Here is a 17,493-nt window from a genome sequence, read left to right as displayed (position 1 = left end):
AAGCGCGAAAGACGAGGACGGTAAAGATGGACAGAGTACAATAAAGATGGGAAAATAATATTGAATGGGACAAGTAATAAGAGAAGAAGGGGATAGGAGGAGATAGAAGACGAAGGAATGCGAAGATTAGGTGGTAATTTACGCGCCTCGCCGCTAGAGGGACACTTGCGGTAGATTCAGCTACGCGCTTTCTCGCGAGTACTCGAGTAGCTATCTATCACTACTAGGCCTTATTCCACGAAGAAGAAGAGAGAAGAGAGAAAAATGAAAAATGATAGATAAGGAGTAATCGATAAAAACAGACAGACAAAATGATGTGATGGAAGAGAGGAAGAAGAGGAAAAGAGTTGAGAAAAAGAAAAAGATGGAGAGAGAGAGAGAGAGAGAGGGAGCTGGTTGCTCCTGCCGAGGATGGTGCGCGTCCTTTCTGCTAGTACGAGGAGAAGAGGACCACCAGAGTTACCGAGGTGAGTGCCGGGTACCCTGTAATCACGGTGCCGAGCCGCGAGCCGACAAACCAAACCAAAAGAGATAAAGATAAACAGAGATTCGAGCCTACGAGCTGACGGGGGAAAGAATAAGGCAGAAGAACGGCGAAGGAAAATAAAAAAGGTGAAGTAGAAAAACAAGAAGATGAAGAAGTGTAAGGGGAAGAAGAAGGCAGAAGATGGGTCCTCGTTAAGTATGACGTGCGATCGCTTCCTTTTGTGCTGCTCTCCTTGCAACTTTGTCCAACACTGACATGGCAGCATTGATGCGTACCGTTATGCAATCGGGTATATATACGCTACGCTTCGGACGAGCATTGTCGTCGATCGATCCCGAGGAAAGGAGGAACAAACTTGAGAAGAGAAAAATGAGAGACGGGCAAAATAAAAATAAGACTGCCAGTCGTTGCGGGCCTACTCGTCGATGTATGACGCATCGTTGCGATTCTTTTCGTTCCTTTTTGTTACCGTCGTATTATGCAATCAGGACCGACCCGTGAAAGTTGATAAGCAATTTTGAAGGCAACATTTTAATTGAAGTTAAGACTACTTCCGATCTGGAGATATGTTATCAGGCATTGGTAGGTATTGTGGGATCTGGTGAGTGCCCGCAAGCACGAGGGTGCACAGTCGAGTTATTTTCGGCTGGGCTACTTCAGATTGTGGGATAGGAATCTTTGCACATAATAATAAATGGAAGTAGGGATGATATCGAAGTGGTACTGGCGCGGGTACTTAACCGTACTTAACTGGCGAAGTAAAAGTCGCCAGTGGTCGACTATAATCGGATTAGAAGAGAAACGTTGAATTATGTATTCCGTGCTACGAAATTTTTAATTATGTTGTAATTGAATATTACGATCGTATCGAAAGTTTATTTTATTGGACACGAAAGGGGTTAACGATAGCTCGTAATGGTCGCGAAGTGGAGACGATAAAAGATGAGGGCAGAGGATAAGACGGTTGTAAAGTGAAAGAAGAAGAGAGGATGGGAAGGAGATTAACAGAAAGTCCGAGGTACAAGAAGACGTGGAGAAGAGAAAGAACGAAGAAGAGGAAGAAGAACGAAGTGACCGCTTATAATGTCTTCGTTAGCCGCAGTAAAAAGGGGCGCGCGTCTAAATTGTTCGTAATGACCTTAAAAACTGTTAAGTCGAATCGGTTGCCGAAAATTTCGCACTCGCCCGGCTGCATCGATGCTGACCGATACTACCGAGTTTGTTTAACGGAGAAAAAGGATAACTTTGAAACAGAACGGTACACACGGAAGTAAACTTCGTTAAACTTTTGATTCCGCAAAGGGAGCCGAGCTTCGACCAAGTTCGATATTAACAATAAAGGATAACTTAGTTTAATTAAATTGTTAATTATTCGAAATAAGGCAATCTCTTCGACTATAGCGAAACGAATGAATTTTGTCGGAGGATCTAGGTATAGAGCAGGCTCGAAAGGGTGCGCAACACGTCGAGTTTCGCGAAGCGAAATTGGAAGGAGTTTCGAACAGCAGCGAACTCGTTCGGGACCCGTTTCGGCCGTGGGGGCGTCTCTTTCTCGGTTGGACGAGACCACCGTGATCGCGACAGGTGCGACCAGCCACCGTGCTCGATGCACAGGCCAACACCATTACACCGCCTGCCCTCTTTCTCTCCCCACGTTCTCCTTTTTACTCTCCTCCTTTCCTCTCACGATAGAAACGGAGACCGCGTACCGTGGCACGCTGCTGCGAATTCGAGCCCTCCCTCTCTCCCCTCGTACATCCCGACGCCATATCGCGAAATTATTCCAAATGCTAATTGCGCGTTTGTACGCGACTCACGATACAAGAGAACGGCATTCTTCCGAGAATCGTACGCGTTCGAGCAGCCTCTATCGTTGATTATATTTTTATCTTCTTCCTTGACAATTCCTCTTTAAATACGTTTCAATGTATTCGAATGCCATTTTCTATATACGAATATATTCGTCAGAAATCGAGGAGAACGAGAAGAAGAAGAAGAAGAAGAAGAAGATGAAGAAAAAGAGGACGAAGGCGTGGGGTATGATGCATGGGTGGGCCAGGAGGCGAGTTAAGGTATACGTAACGAAGACGTAGGTAGCTCTTAATATCTTGCTGCGTCGTTGTGAGAGAACGCACGCAACGTGCTCGGGATCCCTTGAATTTCTCGCCTCCGGCCCTTCCAGCTCACGGATGCCAGAAGTTTGTCCCGCGAGCCATCCCGCGGGCAACCAACCAAGATAAAGATAAAGAGAGCTGCCACGGGCTGTTAAGAGAAACAGCGGCCCGCAGCTCTGCAGAGAGCTGGAGATAAACGGGGAAAGAAAATTGAAAACAAAGAGAAAGTTTGGATGGGAAGAAGAATGGCCGTGGATGAGGGAAAGAATAAAGCGAAAACTCGGTTGGCCTCGGTTCGTGCAAGAATCGAACGATGATGCGGTCGGCAGCTGAACTGCATCGCGTGTTGCAGTCGTTGCATTTGGCACGAGCACGCGCCATATGCCGTATTGTTGCACTATCATTCTTCTTCTTTTCAAACTCTCTCTCTCTCCTAGCCAAACACGCGAAATATAAATGTTTCTCTTATAAATCGACGAATGATTGATCGAAATCATTCCCTTAAAACCGTTCCATCGCTACATTGCAATTCGTGATTGCCTATTCCTTGTACTAAAGAACATTTTCCTTGAATATTCCGGCAAATAAAAAGGATTAAGTATTCCACTTCATTTCCTGCAATGTAACTTCGTGCAAGGTCCGAACCGAACGATATCGTTACCCGTTGAAATAGACATGTTTTCTGGCCGTCTCGCGGAAGGTTATGGGTTATTCAAAGATTTCCGGACGATCGTCACGCGAGGTTAGCCGTCGGGCGAAAGTATAATCGTTGGTAGAAACAACGAGACGTGGAGCATTAACGCATTCATCGTGGTTCGTGTTTAACGTGGCCGAGCACACGGCACGTGCATGCACACCACGATTGCCGCTGCAATTGCTTCCCTACCACCGTCCCGCGGGAACGTTCTGAAGCATTTCGGTTAGGGTGATAATTGCCTAACGGCGTTCCCTCTGACACGAGCGTATACGCTCTGGTATGCGCCACGCGCTCCACTCCACCGCGTCGCGTTTAACTACGTACATGCGTGAACCTCACTTCATCGATAATGACCATCAAAAGTTCGATCTTTCGTGGGATCGAGGATCTATCGTTGTTTACCAAGAAAATTTTGTTTCGTCGTGAAAAAAGAATTGAATATAGTATAATAAAAGGGCTAATTAATTCTCTTTGCGTCGCGTTAAGGTCAAGCGCGATTAACGTCCAGGGTAGCACGATGATTAGAAATAAAAAAGAGACGTTAAGTCGATTAGTCACGCCGATAATTATCGAGAAAAAGAGAACGCTCGAGGGAGGAGGAAAAACTTGGCGATCGAATCAGTGGGCAACCACGGCTCGTACCTATGCTACTCGTGTTCGTTAATGATCTATCGTTCCCTTACGCAGATGTCAGCAATTATAACCCTTGACTAAATGGTCCGACATCATCCCTCGGGAAGCAAGCCTCCCGTTACTCGATGGTCACGCACGTACCGTTGCTGGTGAGCTCGTAATCGAGGTTTCGTCGTCCGTATAAACGGCTCGTCTCGCGTGCACCTGGATAATCGCGAACGACCGATCCATCGCAGGAATGTAGATGGTTTCGTCCGATCGTGCCCACCTTTCGCTCGAGTTTATTAAATTACATCGTAAATTACAACCCTACCTCTAATCCTGACGTTGCCTACGAAGATGACATTACGGATCGGACAAAAAGCGAATAGCATTCCATCCGAGGTGGAATTTCGTTTCGTGTCGTTCTCAGGGAGGTCCCGCCAGATTGATCCGGACGATCATCCACGCTGCGAGTAATTTGACCACCGCCGAACCAACTGTGCCACTGCAGCTTCCCCAATCTCGTGGTACGCGAGATTCGACCGTGTTAATTCTCTCCATTAGCCCGTTCGTGCGAGGGGATTCGGTGCAACCGTTACGATTTCGCGAAAAAATTGGCCGAAACGAATCCAGCCGCGTAAATGACCGACTATGCGTTCGTCAACTTACGGTACACGAACCTTCGATTTACGTACTAGAAGAAGAATCTCAGATTTTCCGAGAGAAACGATGAAATTTTTTAGCAATTTAGAGAGTAATCTTCGTTCAATCAAGCTGATCGATATCGATGAATTATAGACGATTGGATATGAACCTTTGCCACGAGTTTCGAAGGCTGGTTGTTTATTGTTTGCCGGCGAATTCGGAGCTTCATAAAACGAACGGTTCATCCAGGTGTTTTTGTCGCGTTCTCATTTAGACGGAGCAGTGAAGCGGTCGGAACGAAGCGGAGACAATCATCTGCGGCGCGAGTAATTTGCCGAAACTTCGAGAATCCCGTGGCTCGAGGTGCGTTTTCGGAAACGCCGTCCAGAACGAGCGTAGAAGAAGAAAGTTGCTGAATCCTCGAAAGAAACAAAGAAGGTAGGTGTGTTGCGTGAAATTGCAAATGCAACATAATCGTTCGCCACCCACCACGTGACAAATCATCGTCGGGGTTGCAGGAAGAACCGGGGGAACCGTTCTGCCAGCGAAACACGGTTGAACACGTTGGCAAATCGAGACTTAGAAATCTTTCCGTCACGGTGTTATCCAGTTGTCAAACGATCCTCGATCCTTTACCGATAACGTCGAAACGCGTAGAAGGGAATTAATTTATGCGGTGATAATAAACACTTGACGGGACAAAAGAGAAGAGATCGACGGATAGGAGAGAAAATAATTACATACACGGACAACAAGCGGTGGGAAGCCGCTTACGAGCGATGAAAAATCTATTAACGGACGCGGTTGACCGATCGACAGCCAGGAGAAATAATCACGTCCGATAATTACGATCAAAAGAGCGCAATTTCGAGGCTCGATTGCTCTTTAACGCAAATTCTTGTCTAACGAGAAAAGAAGAAAAACTTTGATACCGAATCGAGGATGTTTCAACGTCATTTGCATGAACGTTCTCGGGAAATTAGTTATTTACAGAGTTATAAGTGAAGAACATAGTTGCACGGAGTCATGAAAATAGAAGAGAGAAAATTGAAAGTCGAGTGATTAATTTTCTAACAACCTCTACAAATATTCCACGACAGAGTGAATTTACTCTGGTGAAACTTGCCAAAGACAATCTGTGTCTCCATTAACGCGGTTGTACACGATCGTCGGCCATTAGGGAGGGTAGGGAGGGCAAAAGAGCGCGAATTTAGGGGCTGACTGGCCGATAATAATAGAGTCGCGACAGGCACGCTATAAATTCGAGATCGTGGTCTAGTTGCGGATATATGCGGGTTACGGATGACCGAGCAATGTCGAAGATTCGAACGCTGTTATCAATATTGATATCTCGCGGTATCGGCATAGAATTAATGCAAGCATTAATATTAACCCAGCTATTAACGCAAATACCTACTGACCTGCACGATCCTTGGCATTGCTATTGCCATGCAGAATCATGCAGACATCGTAGCTATGCTCCTACTGCAAATTAATTAATGCACCCAAATTAATTTATCAATCATATATTTGTTCGTATTGGAGAATTTTTTCAAGTAATAATCGAACATTGTTGCACGATATCGATCATCACTCTTGGAAATGTTGACTTAATCAAACATGATTGACTACTATAGAAACGATTTCAGCGACGATAAGATAACGGTCGCTAAATCGAATCTTATCTAGGCGCCTAGGCTCTTTTACCGTAGAAAGCATCGGCATTCTCCTTTTCTCTTCTTTCGTTCCTTTCTTTTCTTTATTAAAGGGGGCTACGATAGTCGGAGGAAAACGTTGGCTGTTCTGTTATCGCTCGTCATCGTAATTAACGCGTGCCGTCACGCGGACGATAAAAATCGCTGTTGCGCGAGCTGCTCGGTGACTCATCGGGTCGTTTGCTTCCTTCTGGCGACGCCGTGTCACCGGAAGCCCTTAACTTTCGCGGAAATTAATAACGTTTCAATCGATCCTTCAAACTCCGCTATGGTAACCGCACCAGAAACGTCGTTCCAAGAGAAAAGAAGAAGAAATTAGCGATACAACTATCTTGTTAAAGTTCATTATCGAACCTCGGTTAATCGATTTTTCACTCAAATTCGACATCAAACAATTTTTAATCGAAACCTTGATGAATGCTGTCGATAACAGAACATCTTTACAATAACCCAGTGTTCTGTTAATTGAAAAATTCAAAGAAACAACAAAATTCTTTCCACTACGGAGAAGAGATTTTTCTGGAGAAAAACAAAAGCATTAAGAACGAATGGTTACAAGGCTTTCTAAGATTAATCATCGATCTTGTTTCGTTTCGTTCGTCATAAATCTCGTATGAAGAGAACAGATAATCGATATTGAGAGGACGATAAACAGCCGTGGTAGTGTTATCACGAAAACCTGCGAGGATAGGTCAGTGGACCGGGCTCAGCCGATGGAATTCATCGGGGAAAAAAAGAATTATTGAGAACAAGAGCCACGAAGGATAAGAAGAAATGGATGGTGATTTCTTTCTTCCCTTCTTCCTCGCAATAAAAGCATACGAACGAGGCATCGTAACTTGCTCGAATGACAAGGAGAAGGCTGGAAGATGTCGTATATACTGATAAACGTGTGCCATTTAAAGGGATTTATCGTAACCCCTCGCCGCTCTGGAACTCTTCTTTATCTGACCCAAGAAAATGCCTACGTAGAACAGTCGCTACTTTTTCTTATTCTACCACAATAGACCTCAAAGAAACTTCACTAGGTCACCGTCGAAAATTTTCCTTCATTTAATGTACAGTGAAATGTAATTACGATAAACATTTTCATGTTACTCGTCGATTTATCACGAACGAAAACTGTCCGTCGGGCTAACGGACAGGACCTCCTGGACCTTTCTCCCGCCCTTTGAGGGTCGGAAAACGGAGAACGTATAGGGACATAATTTTTCGTGGAGGAATCAAAGCGTGGAACAGTTGGCCGTGCGCGCGTGTGTGTGTATAGAAAACGGAGAATTTCCGAGAGAAAATCGACAGACGACAGACGTGGTCGAAGGAAAGGGAGGGTGAGAAGGTGTATACGTGCCTTCTGCCCTTCGGAGGGTCGAGGATGACGAGCAGCAAACGGATCCGGGGGCTGCAACGATTCGACGCATATTTTGACAGACACCATAGACGCGTGCCAGCAACTGCGATCGTATGTCGGCTATGGGGGACGAGCCAGACGACCCTTCGAATTATGAGGGTAGCTCCAGTGTCTACTTTACGACGATCGGTTTATTTACCAACGGATCGTTGCCTCCTTAACGGGACGTGTAATTAGCCGAGGTGTAGGCCGGCCGTGCCGTGGGTAATGTTTAGCCGCAAACATTTCTAAATTGCATTTAGAAGTTGCGAATACTTTAGCATCCTCCATTCTCTATTCAGCTATCAAGAGAACGAAATTCGTTTGCTCGCATTTATTAAGATACACTTTATTCCCCGGAACCCGGTTGAATTACGAACTTACCGAACAAGTTTTATCGCTAATAGTCTCCGTCCCGGTTAACCGTGAGTCCGACGGATATCAGAGATGAAAATCTTGTTAGAAACTCGAACGGAGAAGCCAGACGTCCGGAGGATATCCACAGGATAACGACTCGCGTGCACGTGTAGGTGATACGAGAAAGAGAGAGAGAGAAAGATGTAGAGAGAGAGAGAGAGAGAGAGAGAGAGAGAGAGAGTAAGGGAGAAGGAAAGGGATGTAGAACGGGACGGTAGGTGAGTACGAGCAAGAAACAAACACGAAGCACGGTGAACAGAGGTGTACGAGGTGGCCGACAAAGAGAGAAAGAGAAGAGAGTGGGCGGCTACATAAAGACAGGAGCTGGCGCGTGCCAGGTGCTTCGTTGCACACAATGCATCTCTGTTAGGCACCGGGGGACTCCGGCCAGCCGGAAGTCGAAATACAAGCGTGTACACAGGCGGCTCTTATTAAAGAGGAAGAAAGGAGAGCGTCTGCAGAATGCGAGATTCTCGTTCGTGGCCAACTGGAAAATGCTGGTGCACGTTAATGCGATCTAACGACCGATGCTGCTACGTGATCGTCCTTCGAAATAGACCGATCCTTGAATTAATTAAACTCGCGGATTCCGGGATAATTTAGCGGATATTTTTTTTTTTTTTTTTTTTTTTTTTTTTTTGAAACCGTCAACCGAAAGGATACCACGGACGTGGTTTTCACGGGGATCCTGTTCTAGGCCCGGATTAATGCGATACAACGTCCATCGCATTGCCAGAGAATCCTCATCAACGTATTTTATAAATTGTAAATGTTGCCATTTCGCGAGCGGTGCATAGGTAATTTAGGAAAGAGCAGCGACACACCTCATATAAATAGGATCATGATAAAACGCACGACATGGTTATAAAAATAAAAAAAATGATAAATTTAGTTGCGTGGTAAAAGTCCTGCGAATTATGCAAACGAATGCCAAGTTCCGTCAAAAAAACGTGTATTACACGGAAATGATCGTGATTTCCACGTAATACGTTAACGTTATCAGTCGTTTGATCGCGGCGCGGGAGGATTTGAAAAAGGGAATTGCGATAAATAGCAAATAACACGGATTCGTGGAAACGTTAAGCGATCGAGTCACGTCAGGTCGGATCAGCAATGAAATTGAGACTTTTAGGCGACCCATTAACGGAATACCCTGGTCGGACATCCTCATAAATCACCGGTGCCGTTTTTCAGTCAACGACCGGGTGAAGGAAAGATGCAACCACCCCTTGGAAAGGTGTTCGTTGACGGAGAAGACGATCGAAAGTAAAGAAAAGGAATGAGCATTAGGGAGAGGAGAGGATAGTCGCGTGCCGTCAGTGCTCTGAATAGCAGACTTCGTACGCACCCTCTACACAACTCACCCCTCGCGTCGGTTAGTGGAAGGCCAATCCATAAATATCCTAATGGGCTTAAACTGTCGCTTTTATCCTCCTCTACGGGGGTCAGTTTGCCCTGAATGAACCATCTATCGCGTATCTATCCTTCTCTCCGTTTATGTACTGTTCGTCTACCGTCCTTTCTACCCTGCCGTTTCGTTCTTTCGGCAAATTTCCCCGGAAGCCGAAAACGACGTGAAACGCCGTATTTACGAGCGCTTTCAGCTTGTCCAGCGACCTTAAAATCGCGCCCCATTCATCCGGTATTTTCGGCAAGAAGCGGAAAACGAGAGGACACATTTGGCTAACTCGCAGCCAGACGTAACTAATGCAGTAAATTAAATGGGAAATGAAATTTCCAACTATCGGGAACAACACGTCAACGGATTATCGACAAACGCTTTCTATATGGGCAAATTGATCTCACCGAGCATCGATTGATCCTCTCTCTCTCTCTCTCTCTTGTATTCTCTGATCTTAGCTTTCATCGTTAGGTAGCGATCGAGAGGGGGTGAGCTTTCTAGGAGTCGAGCACCATGTCGTTCACCCAGAGGAGAAGTTAAATCGAATCCGCTAACTGTAGCCTAAGAACAAACCGATAGAGACGAGAAGAGAGGAAGGAGGGTCACGATACGCGGCTAACTTTCATGGAAGTTTGATGCTTCGTAAATCAATGGCCATTCGTCGGGGCACGTTAAATTATTCTCGGCTCAGCGCACCCTCTTTCCGATAGAAGGCTCGATAGATTTTAACGCGGACAGTTCAATCTCCTAATACCGATCCGACAGTCTCTTTCTTAGCTGCCAGAATTATCGAATTTTTATCTAATTTTTTCAAGTAGAACTCTATATGTCATCGATTTCGAAGCGGTCGTTTGTCGAGGAAACCGCGTGGCACATTCTCGATCACCGACAAATGATTCAGGGTTCACGATCTTGATTTCTCATGGTGACCAATTGATTTCCGTTCGACCCGAGAATTTATCATGACCATTCGAACGTTCTCTCGGCCTGAGAAGACTGCCTTTCATTTACTTCCGTTAAAAATATTATTACACTGATACTGATTTGTTACGTGTTAAATAGGATTTCCTAATATCCTGTATATCTATGTATATATTATAAGCGGACTCATCGCGAATCTCCGATATCGTTAATTCGTGTACGTGTGTACGTGATAGGATATCGAATAAAGTATCTCATTCCACATTTTCCTCCCACTTCTTGCTCGTGAATCGATCGTTAAACGAATAGCTCGCGTTCCAACGATCGTAACCCCTTTCGGGCCACGTGGCTGCGTGTCGACATCAAACACATTTTAGACCCCCGTTCTATCGTGTTCAGGAACACTCTGGTAATCATCGGATAACCGTGCGATGCGTTGAAAAACCGGAAGAATCGATTCGCGAACGTCGCTGGAAGAACGAGGATGAACGTGGATGAAAAAGAAAAAAAAGGAAGCGTTGCAATTTTCGCGGATAAAAATAAAAAAAGATCTGTCGCGCGCTGTATCGACGCGTTCTCTTCTTCATCCTTTTTCTATTCGAAACGATAGCTTTTCATTCTGGCTTTTTCTACTATGAACGTGAAAATTCACTCGAGAACGTACGACGGCGTACGATCGTAGAATACCGGCTTTTTGGTCGTTTAAACGGAACAAAACGTGTGACGGGAACGTTCGATTTTGTCCACCGAGAGATAATGAAGGACCGGTCCCCGGCAACGATACATTATCCTGACGAACGCCGCGTAAATATTCGCCGTGCAGGCGAACGAAACGCAACCGATTAATCAGCAGCATTCGAACGAGAGGTTATTTAACGCTCGGATATACGGAACACAGCCGATCAGCCGGCGATTTTATTTATTATTTAAACAGTCGAAATGGGCCAGCCGAAACTCTTTGACAACTACGACTAATCACCGTGAAACGTTCGCTGCGAAATTGCAAACAACTAGCGAAACACGATTCGCTTGATGAATCGAGATGACAAGGACGGAACGTTAACTTTTTATCGATAGTAAAGTCTATAGACACGTCTATGGTTGTCCGATTAAATTCTGACGAATCGTAAGATAATAATTTTCACCCGGTTCGACTGTTAATTACGATACGGTACGGTTAAGTGTCGCTGTTCAGCTGGGAATTAATCTGTCACGAGAAGAGTGTGAAAAACTAGCCGTTTAAGAGGCCGACTCTGGTCGCGGGTCGTTTGATTGGCAGCTCTCGAGGAGAGTTCCTCTTCAACGTCTTCGTCGTAGATGCTCCCTCTCTTTCAACCCGTTTAAAAAACCTCTTCGAGGTCTATCGTATGTATATTCGAGTCGGAAGCCAGGCGAAGAGAATGGAGCAAAAGGGAAACGGAGGAAGACTTTATTTTCGGTGGAAGAAGAGGGAAGTCAGTTACACGAAGGAAGCGAAATGCCCACGAAAATAATGGCTCTGTGGGGTGTTAAACTTTAGGGGTCGTAATGCGTACATACTAAATTGCAATTGCTATTAAAATTGCGATCAAAAGCGTAAATAGACTCTTCGCTAATTACTTTTTAACGTATGCATTCGGTCGCTCGCTATCAACTTGGAGGGAGCAAGCAAACATTCTAGTAGCACGATATTAATTCGCGTTCTAATCTAAAACCGTTCGAAGCGAATAATCGAGCAGAAATCTCGACAGTGTACTATCTCGTTCGGGAAGTACGGAGATCTAAGGTAAACGTCCGGAATGAAAACAGAGTTCCGTGTCTGCTTCGAAATTGTTGTTACTGTGTATGGAATCGTAGCTACTAACTGGTCAACTTCCCTCGTCACGGTGGCGATATCAAAATTCGCCGGTAACCACGAAGGAAACCAACCCGATTCACCGAGGATAATCGAATAACAATACCGCGACGGACCATCGATCCCTTGGCGCTATGGGTGACATCAATAGTCAGCCGTGGAAAGGTAACAGAAAAAATTCTTGCAAGAATATTATAATCTATGAAATTGAAACGATACATCGTCGGTGACTACGTTTCACCATGGCTGAAGAAAACAAAACGGAGAATCGCGTATTGCCACGGAGAAAAGAGAGCACATGATGTACGTATCATAGCTGGAAACGAGATTTTCTCGGAACATAAATAAGAATAACGAAAAAAAAAAAGAAGAAGAAGAAGAGAGGGGAAAGGATAAAAAGCAACGACGTCGTCCGCTAGATTGTACTTATAAATGTCTGAGCGAAGGATAATCTAATACACGGACGGTAAGATAGAGAAAGAAGGAGAACGGTGCTTATTGCGCGCTGAACCATGTCGACTTAGCGCACAGAGCAAAGTGAAACGTTCGCAAAAAGTGAAAACAAAAAATAAACGTGACGAGGGTCAGTAGAACGTGCGTGTGTTGCGTTCCGCGCTAGTGTGCGTGTACGTCAACGCACCGCGTGAAAATACTATGCAAAACGAGGAATGGAATTCTTCGCTTAGCGCGATGCAAGAACCGCGTGGAAACGCGTTCGGATCCGTTTCGCTGGTCTATGGTACCGTTAATAACCGGCCATCTTTAATACGCCAACTTTTGGCGCCGGTATAGTTCGCTATTAATTCGCTGCCAGTGTCACGCTCGAATTACAATGACGATAAAACATCAAACGAATACGACCTGTTCCCGTTCCCGTTTCCGTCGTTCCCTTCTATCTGCGAATCTAGCCCCGTTACGTATCAAGGTGCGTATAACGAGCGATGCGAAACGCGTGGAACATTGAAACTCGTTGATGCGAATCCAAACATGGCGGACGCACCTAACCCAAACATCGCATCACACAGGTCACTTTTCATTTTTCGATTTGGCTTTTTGAGCACACCTCTTTGCTCCATTTATAGTAGTTGCGTTTTTATGCGATACGAAAGGTACGACTTCGCGTGACATTTAATGTCATGCTAGTAACTCGTTATGACATCGGATTTTCGATAAATCGCGAGTCAAGGGGAACGGTAAATATCGCGACGCTTTTAGATGTTTTCACGTGGTTTAACGTCACGTTTTCACGTGGCGCTAAAGCTCGCACAGACTTTCGACTGTCGTGGCAGTGGATATTTCTGTTTTTGGAGTAGAGGAAGCATAGATTTAACGTGGACAGGATCAAATCTGACCCTGGCACGGTACTTACAGGTTATATGTCAGCTGAAAAGGTGTCCGAAGCAGCAGGATAGTAAGAGAGCGATGGTTGAAGGGGGACGGTGGTTGCGTCGTGTAGAAGGAAGGAGAAAGAGGACGGCGTGCGGTTGCTCGGTTGTTAGGTCGTCGTTACACAGGTTCTTAAAGGTCCCGTGGTCTGGCGTGGCCGGCGTCTGCTCGTGCGTAGCTGTAACGCGGCGGAGGAGCGTGCGGGGATTGCCCGGTGTCGGCGTCGCCGTCGTCGTCGCGGCCGCTTTGGGACGGTGCGCGCGCAGAGCCTCGACCGGCGTCCGCCAGGAGTCGCTGGCGCTGTGGCCGGCCTCGAGCTGCGCGAGCGGGCAGTTCAGTCTAATTTGAACCGTCGCGCGCGGCCGACGCGGGGCCACCGACAATCCCTTCTCCGCCTCGACGTGACACGAGGCTGCTCGTGCATGCCGCGTGCAACACACGCGCCGATCCCCCGCACGCGATATTATCCGCACGCGTGCCCGCCAACCGACAGCATCGTTGCCATCGTAGAATAATCGGTGCCGAGAGAGGTAGAAAAACCGGGTAGAAAGGAGGAACCGAACGCTCACGCTCATCCGGCCATCCGATCTATCCTCGCGGACGAATTTCATGCCCGCCGCGATTTTTTCTCGCGCCCGATAATACTCGTCTCGTTGGTGTACGCGATACGCCGTCGAGTTTTGAACGACGACCGGCAAGAGGAGGAGGAGGAAGAATCGGTGTGGTAAAACTGAGCAGTGAAGTGCGTCGCGCGAGGGCTAGACTTCGACGGTCGACGCTACCAACCGCGAGAGAGCCTCGTGAGTATATTTAAATAGTGTGTCTCTGGCTGGTCAGAGGAAGCCGACAGTTTCTTGGTTTTCGTCGTCGTCGTCTTCTTCTTCTTCTTCTTCTTCTTCTTCTTCTTCTTCTTCTGCTTCTTCTTCTTCTTCTTCTTCTTCCTCTTCTTATTCTTATTCTACCGCTCCTTCCTACGTCGTGTGTCATCATCCTCGGCTTTTCCTCGTTCGGAGTGCAACGTGATACGTGTGTCGAGGGACCGAGGCACCGCAACACGGGGGTGGCGCGAAATTCCTTATCGAATCTCGACGATTCGTTTATCCGTCGCTGAAACGAACGCTCCAAGATCGATCGGTTCGAAACGATCGGGGACGCGATCTCACCGATGAGAGTCCTCGATTCGAGAAGCTTCTATCGAGCATACACCTTCGAGATCCAACGAATCCTAGAAGATCCTTTATTTTCGATATAATTAAACTATAATATACGAGCATCGTACAGTGTACATAGAAGAAAATAATTACGGAGAAAAGTGTGTCAAGGAGGTGAACACGAGGAGACAGTAGCTGCGAGTCGATCAGACATAATGTTCCTTTGCAACGATCAACAGGATGATCCCGATTTTTGAACTAACTGACCCGGTGCCGTTTGCAAGCAGCTCGATCGCGGCAAAGGCCGTTCGGCGTCGTCTAGGATAATCGGGAGTAAGATCGAAGGATGATGAAGAGGATGGTATCGCGTTGGACGAAAAGCAGACAGCCGAGAATCTGTCCGATGGAAGTCCCGATCGCTTGCTGCCGGTGGTACAACACCTCGTGAACAGCGTGTCAAAAAGGTCGTTTCGTAACCGAATGACGTTTCTTCGTTAAAACATTCATCAGAGAGAAAAAGAAAGGAATCATCAATAGGGAAGAAAGAGATCCGTGGCGAATTTCGCTCTGGTATAGAGACGAAGAAGAAGAAGAAGAGTGCGGGGTGAGAGAGAGAGAGGTGTGTGCTTGTTCGGGGTGACCGAGGTGTCGACCTCACCCCCGATCAAACCAGCAAGCAGGTCGGATGATGTGGGCGTCTCTGTTTTTGGCCGGGATCTTAAGCGGCTGGTGGGGCGCACTGGCGCTCGCTGCGGCACCCCCCGCCAATCGGAACTCCCTCGAGGAAACGTCGAGCAGGACCACCAGCGATCATCCGCCATCGATGAGCATCGCCAGCGTTGAGAAAGCCCTCGATTACCGAGCCCTTGCCCTTGATTCGCCAACTTGGAATTCGTTGGTCGCAAGAACGAGAGAACCGATCGTTCGATCTTCGGAAGAGAAGAAGGAGAGAAGGTTGTCCGAGTCGAGTTCCTCGTGGACGTACGATAGATACGCGTCCATCGCTGGTAACTCGGACTCGGTTCCGAAAACTCGATATCCGCCAGAGGATGCGTCAAAAGAGAAGGCGGAACAATTGGACGAGTGGATACGCGAGGCTTTCGTTTCATCGTCGAAACAGGCGAATCGTCGTCACGAGGACGACGACGCGCCGATGCCGCGTGCAAAGATGCACGAGTCCGATCTGACACGGCCGCCTCGTCACTCGTCCACGCAAATGCCGTTTCTCTATTCTCAGGGGACCGAGTCGTCCGTGGAAAGGCCACGGCCCATCCGATCCACCAAGCAACGACCAAAGAACCGGGCGAAATCGGACTCGCCCCGGGAGCAACGACGTAGATGCCGTAACAAGGGTTGTCGCGGGCAAAACTGGTGCCCGGACGTGGACGTGGGGAACAGGGCGTACCTGGCGCCAACGGTGTTCGAGGGAAAGGCTAGGAGCATGTCGTCCGTGAGGAAACCGGGCTCGAACTACGCGGTGACGTTCGAGGTGAAGCAAGTATACAAGAGTCAGCCCGGTTTCCAGCCGTTGCAGAAGAACGACAGCGTAAGGCTGCACTTTCGAGACAAATCGGCGCCCGGCAAGTCGACCGTATGCGGCTACGATACCGACGGCAAGCAGCAGCAGCAGCAGCAGCAGCAGCAACGCGATAATCAGAGTGGTGTGGTGCGAGCCAATATTAAAAGGGGTAAAGTGTATCTAGTGTTTGTGAATCGCGTGGGACCCAGAAACTTCACGATCCTCGGTGAGCCGGTGATTCGAAGCAAGAAGAACGAACAGGCGGTACAGGCTGTCGTTCGACCGGATTACGGTGAGTACGATTATCATTTCATTCTAATTAATCCGATAGCTTTCCTCGTCACATTCGTTCGCGGTAGTACGCGAACCGCAGCTGCGTTTTCATTTTCATTTCAGTTACATATGGACAGGTTCGAAGGTAGATGGATTAAAAATATGCAGAATTAATATACCCTTTTTATACGAAAATGGTACTTTTCACGAAACATTTTGTAAATCCGTTGACCCGATAACGATTCGCTATCGAAAGCTCGTTACATTTCAGCCGGGGGATGCTCGTTGAAAAACCATTCGGATGTTATCCGGCAAACCCCCGAAACTTTTTAATATCGCCGCGGACGCTCGGATGTTGAACGAGCGTCGCGACGTTTCTCCGATACGCGTGGATTACAGGGTGGAAAAAAGTTGCATTAGGAACGTGATCGTAGAGGATCGTAAAGCTTCGGATAGAAGGTCTTTCAGGATGGCTGAAATCGTTCGGGACAGTTGGAAGCGCGAACGATAAATTGCGATCGCACGCTTCCACGGTGTATCACTTATCGTACAGGGATGGGGAAGGGGGGGGACTGGTTTTCTCGCTTGGGAGCACGCCCACGTACAATACGGGAAGAAGAGGTGCTTTCCTCGAGGCGCGTAATCGAGCCGCGAACACGCGTATATTTAAACCGCCACGTAAGTTGGACCGCCTTCGAGTCGGCGTAAGTCGTTCAAGCTTCGCTCGACTTTTCTTCTTTCTAGTCGAACGCGATCGTGTCGCGTTTACGCCGAGATACGAGATCGTAATACACCACCGATGCATTACCAATCGATGAGTGTTGAACGTTGAACGTTGAACGATGCATTTTAGAGTGTCATGGCCATTGGAGTACTAGAGCGATGAGGCGCTAGTTAAGAATCCACGTAGTTCGCGATGGATTCCTTCGT

At 47.1% G+C, this 17,493-nt stretch overlaps 2 protein-coding genes across 5 annotated transcripts in view; one reads left to right on the top strand and one right to left on the bottom strand.

Moving 5' to 3' along the window:
- LOC117606992 (reticulocalbin-2) overlaps nucleotides 1-13,721 on the bottom strand; it is a 108,481-nt gene extending 94,760 nt beyond the window's left edge. The window contains exon 1 of the mRNA XM_034330114.2: nucleotides 13,604-13,721. The gene's annotated coding sequence lies outside the window, so the exon portion shown is untranslated. The remainder of the gene's footprint in view (nucleotides 1-13,603) is intronic.
- Nucleotides 13,722-13,948: 227 nt separating this feature from the next.
- Nucleotides 13,949-17,493, top strand: part of vn (membrane-bound neuregulin protein vein) — a 166,027-nt gene continuing 162,482 nt past the window's right edge. For all 4 annotated transcript variants that reach the window (XR_013063086.1, XR_013063085.1, XR_013063084.1 and 1 more), the window contains exon 1: nucleotides 13,949-16,582. Coding sequence is in view for 1 of the 4 variants with exons in the window: in XM_034330107.2 (XP_034185998.2) it covers nucleotides 15,457-16,582 (1,126 nt within the window). In the remaining 3 variants the exon portion in view is untranslated. The remainder of the gene's footprint in view (nucleotides 16,583-17,493) is intronic.

The sequence above is a fragment of the Osmia lignaria genome, chromosome 2 (genome assembly GCF_051020975.1).
Source record: "Osmia lignaria lignaria isolate PbOS001 chromosome 2, iyOsmLign1, whole genome shotgun sequence".
Classification (NCBI taxonomy): domain Eukaryota; kingdom Metazoa; phylum Arthropoda; class Insecta; order Hymenoptera; family Megachilidae; genus Osmia; species Osmia lignaria.
Note: the sequence above shows the minus strand (reverse complement) of the source record. Positions and strands in the feature narration are given on the sequence as shown.